The sequence below is a fragment of the Perca fluviatilis genome, chromosome 4 (genome assembly GCF_010015445.1).
Source record: "Perca fluviatilis chromosome 4, GENO_Pfluv_1.0, whole genome shotgun sequence".
NCBI classification, from domain to species: Eukaryota; Metazoa; Chordata; class Actinopteri; order Perciformes; family Percidae; genus Perca; species Perca fluviatilis.
This window is the reverse complement of record NC_053115.1, coordinates 18,068,794-18,080,379: the sequence shown is the minus strand read 5'-3', so window position 1 is coordinate 18,080,379 and position 11,586 is coordinate 18,068,794. Positions and strand designations below refer to the sequence as shown.

At 42.3% G+C, this 11,586-nt stretch overlaps 1 protein-coding gene across 1 annotated transcript in view; it reads left to right on the top strand.

Annotated features, from left to right (window-relative positions):
- The window catches only part of bsnb (bassoon (presynaptic cytomatrix protein) b), a 74,843-nt gene extending 64,472 nt beyond the window's left edge, over positions 1-10,371 (top strand). The window contains 9 exon segments of the mRNA XM_039797849.1: positions 673-2,761; positions 3,108-3,335; positions 3,338-4,059; positions 4,579-4,699; positions 4,791-4,937; positions 5,124-5,178; positions 5,390-5,509; positions 5,966-6,177; positions 7,103-10,371. Of these exon segments, the coding sequence (XP_039653783.1) occupies positions 673-2,761; positions 3,108-3,335; positions 3,338-4,059; positions 4,579-4,699; positions 4,791-4,937; positions 5,124-5,164 (3,348 nt within the window). The 3' untranslated portion in view covers positions 5,165-5,178; positions 5,390-5,509; positions 5,966-6,177; positions 7,103-10,371.
- The last annotated feature ends 1,215 nt before the right edge of the window (positions 10,372-11,586 follow it).

Genomic DNA, 11,586 nt, shown 5'->3' with positions numbered 1-11,586 from the left:
TGGGTAGTTTAATTTATAATAAAACATCATATTTAATAAACTACACATGTTTTGTGTGCAAAAATCTTCATTTGTAAAGTAACTAGTAACTAAAGCTGTCAGATTAATGTAAAGGAGTAAGAAGTATAATATTTCCCTCTGAAATGTTGTGGAGTAAGTGACATGAAAAGAAAAGACTCAAGTAAAGTACAAGTACCTCAAATTTGTGTACAGTACAGTACTTGAGTAAATGTACTTAGTTACATCCAAGCACTGCATTTAAAGACAATTTAATTCATTGCAGTAACACTATTATAAATGTTACTGGTTTAGTATAACAAGTAACATGGTTCAATTGTACCTTGAAATATTAATATGTAATAGAGGTGCTTTGTGTTGACTACACTGACTGCCACTACTTTGGCTTCAGTGAAACAACATTTTAATCTATATAATGAAATCAAACTATGTTAATTGAACTACTGATAGAGATAATGCCCCTGTAGTACATAGGTTAATTAACCAAGTAGTGTGACAACATATCAGGCTGGATAGCTCTTCACTTAGGTCTAGGGATGAAGAAATGTGTAGACCCTCTGTGAGTACCCAGTGTACAGTAATGAGTCTAATTAACATAAACTCATTCTGTTTATAGCTCAGTGTTTGTTAAAGTGTCTCTGCCTCTCCAAGCAGATGGCCTCCCTGCAGCAGCAGCAGAACTCTCTGATGAGGAAAATAAAGAGAACTCTCCCCAGCCCCCCTCCAGAGGAGACTTCGCTCCCTATTGTTACTCCAGCACAAATGTACAGCTCTCCTGGCATGCCCCAGAGGGTCCTACCCAGACCTGCCCAGGGAGTCACCAAGGCTGGCCTACTGAGTGAACTGAAAGCTGTGGAACAAGAGTCGTCAAAGCTCCGTAAGCAGCAGGCTGAACTGGAGGAAGAAGAGAAAGAGATTGACGCCAAGCTGCGTTACTTGGAGCTAGGCATCACCCAACGTAAGGAGACCATGGTGAAGGACAGGGAGAGGAGAGAGCTGGCTTACCTGAGATGTATGGGTGATGCTCGCGACTACATGTCTGACAGTGAGCTCAATAATCTCAGGCTGGTAGCTGCAACAGGAACCTTTGATGCTAATGGTCTGCTGACAAGGCCCAGCACTGCACCATTGAGCCAATTTACAAATGATCTTAATGTAACCTCCCAGTATCCCTCAACCTCATCCTATATGTCTTATCCATACCCTCAAAGTCAACCATCAACACAGCAGCCAGGGTCTGCTTACCAACAGATAGGTTTCCAACCTCCTCAGTACCCTTCATCCTCTGCACCCCAGCCAGGAACATTCCAGCCCCATCCCCCACCAGGCCCTGGCTACCAGAACCAGGGAACCTATTCCAATCGCATGTATGCCCAGTCCTCCTACCAGACAGACCTTGGCATGCAGCAGCATGGTCACCAGGGCTTCCATCCACCTGGTCAGCCTATGCCAAGCCAGAGCCTTCCTTACCCTAGCCCCTATCAACCTGGTCTCTCCTATCAGCCCCAGGCAGAGATCCTTACAGTCCATCAAAGACCACGGCAAACCTCTTTGGCTGACCTTGAGCAAAAACTCCCTACCAACTATGAAGTCATCAGCAACCCAGCAGTGTCAGTGGCCACATCAGCTCCAGATACCAACTTTGGCTCAGTCTACAGCAATACGTATGGGCAGTACCGCCCCCCAGAGCCTGGGTTGACTCACTCTGCGGAAAGCCCCACCTCTGCTTATGCTTCAGATGGACTTTACACTTCTAACCTGGAGCAGAATATTCCTAGGAACTATGTCATGATTGATGATATCAGTGAGTTGACAAAAGACAACACTAGCCAAGCTACTGATGCTCTAAGCCATCCTGTGGGAGGGCGGTATCGCAGTGAGAATGGCCCTGCACGTGGAAGTGCCTACAGTAGGCCTGAAGATGAGCCTGTGGATGCTTATGGCAGACCTACAGGAACAACAGGGTACCAGAGTGCAGTGGACAGTCGCACCAGCACCACAGGAAGTGGAGGCTCATCCTATTACTATGATGATTATAAACACCCATCACGGAGCAGCTCCAGTAGCCACAAACTTGCACCCAAGAATCTCGCCCCTGCAGTAGTCTCCTCTAAACGTAGTAAGCACAGGAAGCAGGGAATGGAGCAGAAGATTTCTAAATTCTCCCCTATTGAGGAAGCACGGGATGTAGAGTCTGACCTTGCCTCTTACACAATGACCACATCAACAGGAGGCAGCTGTACAGTTGTGTCCAGATCCAAGAAGCTTCAGGATGATGTCACCTACGGAATGAAGAAGAATGCATATGACCAGCAGAAATATTATGGCACCAGTCGTGAAGGTCTTGAGGAGGAGGACCGCATGTACAGCTCTGGTAGGTCCAGGTCTACTGGATATGGTATGGACAAGATTTCCTCCAGAGATGCCACAGGCCACAGAAGTAAATCCTACGAGAGGGATGCCATGGAGCGGTCTCAGAGAAGCAGCCGCAGTGGAAGGCCTCCCATGCGCAGCCAGAATTCAGAAGAGGAGAGTCCACTCAGTCCTGTTGGGAAGCCTGTAGGCATGGGAAGAAGCTCTGGCATACCAGACGCCCATGATGCGAGGAATCAGTATGGCTCCAGCCATTCATTGCCAGATGTGCAGGACCATCACAAGAAGGACCTGCCCAGAAGTCATGTATATAAACCAGATGACCCTTACCTTGTAGATGACATGCACTGTGCTGTGTCTGACAGTGAAGGTAACTGGTGCTGAATAATTTGTGCTGCCTGAGTGCTGGAAAGGGACTGCATGCCAAGTGTGGAATTTGGAGAAGAGTGATTACTTTGTTTGTCTTGTCTTTTTTATGCAATGTTCCCTGTGATGAATTAAGCCAACAATGCCTGTTTTATATTTCTGTTTTGCACGCATCATTTTTAAGTCTGAGGTGACATACATGTTTTCTTTTCTGTTGGATTCCTCAAAAATGTGCATGGCTCTGGGATGTGGAGTATGTTTTCCCAGTTATTTTTGCATGGCTTCCATCTGCATGCTACTCCTCACCACATAAAACACTTGACTGATAATGTTTGTTTTGGTTTTAAAAGCCTATCATTTGGGCCAAGAGGAGACTGATTGGTTTGAGAAGCCACGGGAGGCCCGATCTGATCGCTCAAGACATCATGGAGGTGGAGGTCACTCATCCACAGGCAGGCGTAGTAAACAAACCTACCATGATTATGACGAACCTCCAGAGGAATACTGCCCCCAGGATGAGTACAACCAACCGCGCCACTCCTCCACAACAACACGGGATCACCGTCACCATGGCAGCACTTGGCTTCCTACGCAGTTTTTCGCCCCCCCCCCCATCCCATTGTCGTTTCTGATGGCAGAGGCTCCTCGTCTACACAAAGAAGGGGTGGTCTAGACTCCCGTTCTACCCAGGGAAGCCCCCGGAACTCAGGCGACTTCTCTCGAGACTCAGCCTCAGGTCATCACCCTGGCACTGGGGGACGGAGCCAGAGACCCCAAGGACCCACAACGTCCAGAAGGCAGGAGCCCTCTGCAGCAGGGTGTAAACCACAGCAGCAGCAGCTCTCTCAGGGCCATGCTGGGCACCAGCCCTCTCAGGGCCATGCTGGGCAACAGCCCTCTCAGGGCCTTGATGGGCAGCAGCCCTCTCAGGGCCATGCTGGCCAGCAGCCCTCTCAGGGCCATGCTGGGCAGCAGCCCTCTCAGGGCCATGCTGGGCAGCAGCTCTCTCAGGGCCATGCTGGGCAGCAGCGGTCAGGTGGTCAGGGCCAGTCTGGTAGACATTCAGGCTCTGAACCACTTGATGGTAACCAGCAGGCCCAGCAGCAACAGCAACAGCAACAGCAGCAGCAGCAGCAGCAGCAACCATCCCTGCAGCACAGCCAGACCCCTCAGAGCAGCCAGCCAACAACAACCACTGTAGGAGCTGGACCGGCACAGCAGCAGCCCAAATCTGGCCAAGCCCCACCACAGGGACGCCAACCAGGAGTAGGGTCTGCAGCAGTGCAGCCAGCCCTCACAGCGGTGAGTAGACCTAAGCCAGATTTGACTTACTGTAACATACATGACGTGTTTGTAATTTGTTTTTAAGGATGTGCTACTTGAAAACCATGTATTGTGTGGTATTTTCTTATTCAAATATTGCTAAGAGGCTAGTTATGATGACAGATAATTTTTCTAGCCATAAAATGCAATTGTTGTGGTGTCTCCTTCAAAAACATTTTAAATATCACAAACAGAATCAAGGGTTGTTTGTTTCATGCTTTTGGATTGTAGAGTGTGAGAACAATCTGACCACTCAGAAAAGACACTTCTAGTTCATGGTGAGCAATATACACAGACAGAGGTGGGAAGGGGAAATTAAGAATTACACTGCGATAAAGACAAAGGCATAGAATATAACTAACAATAATGACATTTTAGATTAATTATATGAGATTATATTTCAAATGGGATTACATTTAAAATATAGCCTGAAATAATATATAGTAGCAATTTAAACTTTGCCCTGAACTTAATATTTGTCTCTTTTCTGTTCGACAGACAAAAATGGATGCTACACCTGCAGCAGCAGCAGCAGCAACAACAGGAATTAAACCTACAACAGGAGCCACAACAACACCTCAGCCTATCAAAATAGCTACACCTCCTCTTACAGGCATTGGTAAGTCTCAGTTCCACCATTACTATAAACCACACATTGACCACAGGCAAACAACAGAATATTTGATGGTTATGTTGTTTGCTGTTTGCAGGCTCCAAGGCCCCCCCTGTTGGGATCGGTAGCAAACCTGTAGGTATAGGCAACGCCGCACCAGGACAGGCACCTGCTGAAGGGGATAATGTTCTCACTAAAATCCTGCAAGGAGGGGCAGCAGAGCAGGCGGGAAAACTGGGAGATGGTACAGCCATGAATAAATAAATGATTAAGAAACTGAATTACGGTCTGGCAAATGTTAAATCCACCGTTTTAGCTTTTATTTTAAAATAAAACAGCAAATATTAGATACTGGAATTCCTTGAATGAGTATGTCACTGTTGGGTCAGGTTGTTTTCTGATATTTGCCACCTCTTTGTCATTCTTGCAGCTCTGTCTGGCCTTGGGAAGAAGTTCACTTCATTTTGGTGAACTAAAAGAGGAGGGTAAGTGAACTGAAGTTACTGACTTTTGCAACTCAGAATGTTGAACTTAGATGCATGGAATGATTTTAGAATGGGAGGCAACAGCTAGCTATGCTTATCCACAGAAATTATAAATTTCTTATTCGTCGTAAATTATGGATGTTTGGGAAATGATAATGTATGTGCTTATGCTTTATTTCATTATTTTTAATCAACTGTACTTTTTTTTCAGGATATGCAGAGTTGAAATGAGATGGATTGGAAGCTTTGTACTATGAAAAACCTATGAAACTGCATTACATACATTTCACATTACAGAGGAAATAGAGGAAGAGAGATCCTGAGTGTATCAGTGAGTATCCCATTAAATCTTCTTATCGTTGAGAAATGAAACTTTTTTTATGTCTTTATGATAAATATTTTTTCACCTGCTGTGAAGTCAAGTGAAAACAATGTAATTGTGGAAACCCATTTAAAGATGTAATAATGTGTGTATTCACTTTTGTGACACTTGCATTGTGTAAAACAACAGCAGTAACGCAGGAACTTGGTAAATGGTTGATTGCTGGTGATATTTTTGTTTTACCTAGTTTTAGTTTCATTAAGTACACAGAGACTTTAAACTGTGAAAACATAAAATGCTGTCACACTTTGATTAATTGATTACGTTTTGGATATTTACATAGATTAGCATAGTCCGTGCCTGCATAGTGAGAAGACTCAAGTGAAGTGATGACTGATTAAATGCTGTGATTGTATATTCTGACTGATCTCCTGTACCTTCCCCTTACCTCAAATTACTGAACAGAGCTTGAATCAAAGGATGCCTTGTCAGCACTGAATTCCCTAGACATGGGCACACGATTGAAGTGAATTAAATAAGGGTGATTGCTTCGTCAGCACGGTGTTACAAAACATGAGCAGAGAGCTGAAAAGGCCTGAAAGTAAGTGGATGCCTTGATAGAACTACAGTCCCAGAATGATGATTGTGGAGATGTCTGATGCCTCATTGGACCAATGGTAAGTAACTAAAAGCCATTCACATACATCTGTGTGTATATGTGTGTATGCTTATGTAAGTGTTTATGTTGCTGGATTATGGGCTGATAGAATTTAGTTTTGTTTGCGTGTTTGCATTTTATTTTATTGGTTTCCTCATTGCCGTGTCAGGTCATGTTATTAAAGTCACAGTCCGCTTGAACTTTATGCTGCAGATGTAAGAGGCAAAAGCCAAGAACAAGGGAGGTCAGCACTACCTTCTGACTCTACACACTCCCAATAATCTGGGCCAAGCACATCGGGCTATAATTAGCCTGAGAAGGCAATCTGTGGCTTTGCTTTAATGTCACACACGCAAAGACACACAGGGACAAGAGCACATGCAGACACACAGAATCATGACTCATGGTAAGCGTCGCTCATTACATGGTAGAATGAGTTAACAAACTAATTCTGCTCAATGGAGCAGAACTACAGAAGCGTAAATAAAACAGATTTCAATGCACTTTATTCAGCGTCTGTCAAAACACATTTGAGTGAAGGTCTATCATTCAGCTGCTATGCTGTCTATGTTAAAACTTGGATAAATATCAGTAGGCGTGTCAAGTCATTTCTGTGCCTGTGGCCAGTCTCAGGATTCAGTGGGGTAATGTGAAGATAAACCCGACTCAGTGCATCTTTAAGCAGTAGGCCAGCCTGCTCAACCCTGTGGATTACTGCCGATACCAGCAGCACTGTGATTGGCTGAAGTATCATGGGAAGTAAAGGAAAGTAGGCTGGCAGAGCTGTAACAAACATTGCAGAAGGTTTTGCAAACTATGCAGAATTTTAGAGACCCAGATCATATTAAAATACAATTTATTAGATTTTTCTTCATAAATTAAATTGTTTAGTCATTTTTATTAACTGGTATATACTGCTAACATTCACATGGTCTTTATTTCAGGAGGACAACAACGGCCAATAATGAGGATGTGGAGAAGCGGGGGAGAGAGTCACCCTTACCCTCCTCCTCCTAGAACGCCTTCTGGGATCTGTGTGACAGTAAAAGTCCCGCTAACTGAGGCATCTGGATATCATAGGACAAATTCAGCGTGTTTGGCCATGCGTGTCCCTTTTTTCAAACAGCCCAACAAAGGAAGCCTCACAGCGCCCTCTATTGGAATTTTAATGGAACACCACTCATGTCTGGGGAATACAAATCTGGCAAGGATTTTTTATTCTACATTGATGTCTTCACAGCCTTTTCATGCAAAACACAGTGGAAAAAAGAAGAAGACAGATTTTCATAGGTTTTTCTTGTATCAAAGATACTGATCTTATGCCCACAATGGTGTCACATACCTGGAGTAGACGAGGTGTATCATGGCAATGACAACCAACCTGATGACTCCAATACAATCCTTGAATGCTTGGTTTCTCTAATCTCTACAGTACATTCCAGTAAAGGGAATTTGACCCTTTCTTTGAATGTGTTTTTATTTCTCCTCTTTTTGTTTTAATGTCTACAGAATGCATTGTGTAAATGTGGACATGCGAATGCACACAAAATTATTTGAAAAACTGAAAAAAAGAAGCCCATATGAATACTTTATCACCACCTTTGAGATGCCACTAGTCATCAGCTGTAGTTTTTTAGGGAAGGGAAGTACTACCAGTGTGCCCACAAGTGTGAGATTCACACAGATGAGAGGACCAAATGAAAGAGTGGCCACGGCTTGATTAGCCATCACAAAGCCATTGTTATAGTCAGCCCAACGCTCTGGGGCTGACTATAAAAAGGATAAAGTCCCAGAGAGGACTTTATCCTTTTTATTGATTTGTCTCATCTTTTAGTTTCTTTTTGTTTTTGCCTGATATTCACTGAATGGAAGAGCCTTATTCAGTACATGATTTCACTTGTATACCTCATATGTTTTAAAATGTCCATGTCATAATGCATTCTTTTTACACAACTGTATACTATTGTATGTACATAAAACAAATCAGAGATCTAATTATGTAAATTTTTCATTTGTGTATTTATGGAATCACTTTCCAGTGATTTTTGTTCTGTGTTTTTCTTTGGTAAAACTTTATATTTTTCACTTTTTATTTGTTTGAATCTGTTTTCTTGCATCAAATAATTTGCTTGTTGTTTTTAAAAGCAATAGCATGCAGAAAATGGTATATAGCACAATCGTATAAATGTTGTTTAAATTAGTGATGGGAAATATCAAACACTTCTGTCGATAAATAGCCGTAATACAATTTGTCAGAGGGTTTACAACCACAGTACCGCGTTCAGACGTGCATGTTATTTGCAGATGCATAAGAGCATGCAGACAGGTACGAACACACTCACACAGACACTCTCTCTCTATCTCTCTGCAACCACACACACACACACGCACAGGCACACACATTTTACACATCACACACTTTAAATCATAGTTACATTTCAGAGCCAACAAAGTTAATTGTGTTCTCCACAGAATAGACCTGTTAACCTCCTGCAAATTAATGAGGTTACCAATTCACCAACAAGATGATCTCACTAACAAGTTGGGCCCACTGCCTCTAATTGTGCAAAGACACACACACACACACACACACACACAAACACACACATACAGATATAGGAGAGGATGAAAGCAATTATCAATTAAAATGTTCTATGCAATGACTCATTTTGAACCTGGAAGTGATTCTGCCTAAACAGGTTGTTATCATCATTGTATTCACAAGAAAACAACAAAATTATGAATTAAAATAGTAAAAAAAAGAAAGAAAAAAAGGTCATGAAAATGTTTTTACTTAGCAACTTGTCTGTATGAATTTGAATATTGAATAGAATTGTTTTTATTTTCGTGGCATGTTTTGACCCCTCACTCCCAACACGGGGGACTCGTTGCCAAAGGGTAAACTGTGTATACTGTAGGTTTTGAATGCCCACCATCATGTTGCTTTGAAGCATGGGTTTGCTTGGCTTTGTCTGGCTGTTTGTAAGCCCTCATTCAGTTTTTGTGCGTTTTGGCTGACCTGGGCTCCTCAGTGTTTGGCTTGCAGTGACTGTGCGTGCTGCTATAAACCTGTGATACAGATGGTCAGCACTTCTCATTAATACTTGTCAGTGTACATATTGGGTGTCAGTATAACCTGTGGGGTGAATGGAATGCTTCTATTGGATATTTCATTGTTGATTAAACCACTCAGCAGCCAAGCCATTGGAAAAGTGCATGATTAGATCTTATATTCTTGGAAGTTGTACCTGAATTAAAAAAGGGTAAGGCATGATTCACCAAGGTTTGCCTAATGAACCTTGACTTTCACAGGCCAATGTAGAGAATATTGATGAGTGAAATGTTCAGCCAGTCATTCACAAATCAGGGCATGTCATTTTGAAAGCACAAGCCTGACTGGTAGCACTTGCTGCTGGATTAAACGCAGAAATATGGAGGTTGCGTAACAGTGCCTCCAACTGAACAGTGTAAGATCTATATAAAAGCGAGGTGGAGATGCTATCTGGTCGATGTGAGGTGCACGAGACAAAACAGCCTAAAGTGCAGCCATCTGATTGACAGAAAGGCAGACAGACACACATTCTTACTGTAAATATGAATTCATTCTTCTGTACAGCTTATGAGTTTTGAGTACGGCTGTCATGTGCATCCCAATGCCGTATTTGCTGCCAACTTTTGTGTATAAAAAGAAAATTTATTACCACAATAATGAGGATGATGATGATGAAACTAATGATGATTATTATTATTATTATTATTATTATTATTGCATAAGCATAGTGTATGTGGCTGACTTGTATTGACTGTTTACAACAGTGGAACAAAACTCGTATTCAGAAACATATCCAGTCTGTGTATAGTTTCTATACATATTGTGTTTGTAAAACAAGAAGAAAGAACCTCCTCAGCAATTGCAGAGTAGAATGCCTTTGTCAGACTATCAGGAGGTCTTCGATTTGATGGATATGATCTGCAAGGTGATGAGGGTAAGGGAAAAAAATTTAAATAAAAAATCTGGAAAATGTCATTCACTGTTGTAAGTGCAATGGGCAAAACGTCAGTCGTGTATCCATTGTGAAACCTTGTGTTCTATTCAGTGTATTCCTGTAAACAGATAGAGTAAATTTTGGTGCATCATGTCAAGTAATGTGATTAATGAAAATATTGACCCTGCAATTTCCAAACAGAGAGAAGAATAAAAAGAAAAGGAATATATTGTGGTCCATGTGTCAGTGTGTGTGTGTGTGTGTGTGTGTGTGTGTGTGTGTGTGTGTGTGTGTGTGTGTGTGTGTGTGTGTGTGTGTGTGTGTGTGTTTTCTGCAGACAGAGTAGAGACCAAGAGTAGCAATGCAAACGTTCAGAAAAGACCAGGCTTTTCTTGAGAAAGGAGAACTGTTTGCCAATGCATGGGAAGAGATGGAGGTGTGAGAAGGTGTGACTGAGTCTGCATATTTGCATCAGGAAAAGAGAGAATTGGAATAGTTTGTATTGTTGCTAACATCTACTGTATCTATCCATATATCACACTTTATGTATTAACCTTATAGGAATTTAGTCGTTTAGCTGATTGTCAATTTGTATCCATTCAGCTCTAATGTAATTTACAAATACAGCTGGAACTGGAATTGCTCAAGAGGACAGTCTATACAGGTTTTTAGTGCCTCAAGACATACGGTAAGATATTATGAAGTGGTAAGTCAGTGACAACTGGACTCTTCTAACAGCATCCGAAACCCCCTTTCCAACAGCCGTTTCAGGGCTTGGGCTGTGTCTCACGATTTTTTTAACTTTTCAAAATGATTACCCAATTTACGAATTGGCCAGGTGTGGAGAGTCTGAAAGTACGCATTGTTTGAACTTTCTATTTTCATTCTTCATACAACCACTTCCGTAATTTTTTCGTATGTACAGTACAATCAGATGCAAAACTATGAATGCCTGTTAAAGAGTCCAATCAAAATTGATGCAGCCTAACCCGAGATTTTTATTCCTTGTAAAAAAAAAACTACATTACCCACTATGCAACTTGACTGTCAACACTTCGGTCAGAAAATCTGGGAGTGTTATGCTAGTTGCGGCTAATGTAGCCTCGAGCCGCTAGCCTCAAGCAGAGATGAGGAGTGTGCTACAAGGGTCTGGTAACCTCCCTTCTTTCTAACTCCACTCCTCCATATTTATTCTATTTTCAAACTTTTAGTCGTCAGACCAACCAACGCTGACTCAAGTGACATCACTTGAGGTATTTTATCAGAATTCGAGCAGCTCCCTATGGAGTCAATAAATGCTACAACTTTTTTCACATAGGCAGCGGTACTCCCCAAGACCTGAGAACTGGCTTTATGTGTAAAATCAGTGGAGTTCCCCTTTAAGGGGATACTATCAGAAAGTGTGCATCACTATCCCCATTTGTAAAATTCCTCGTGGCTCT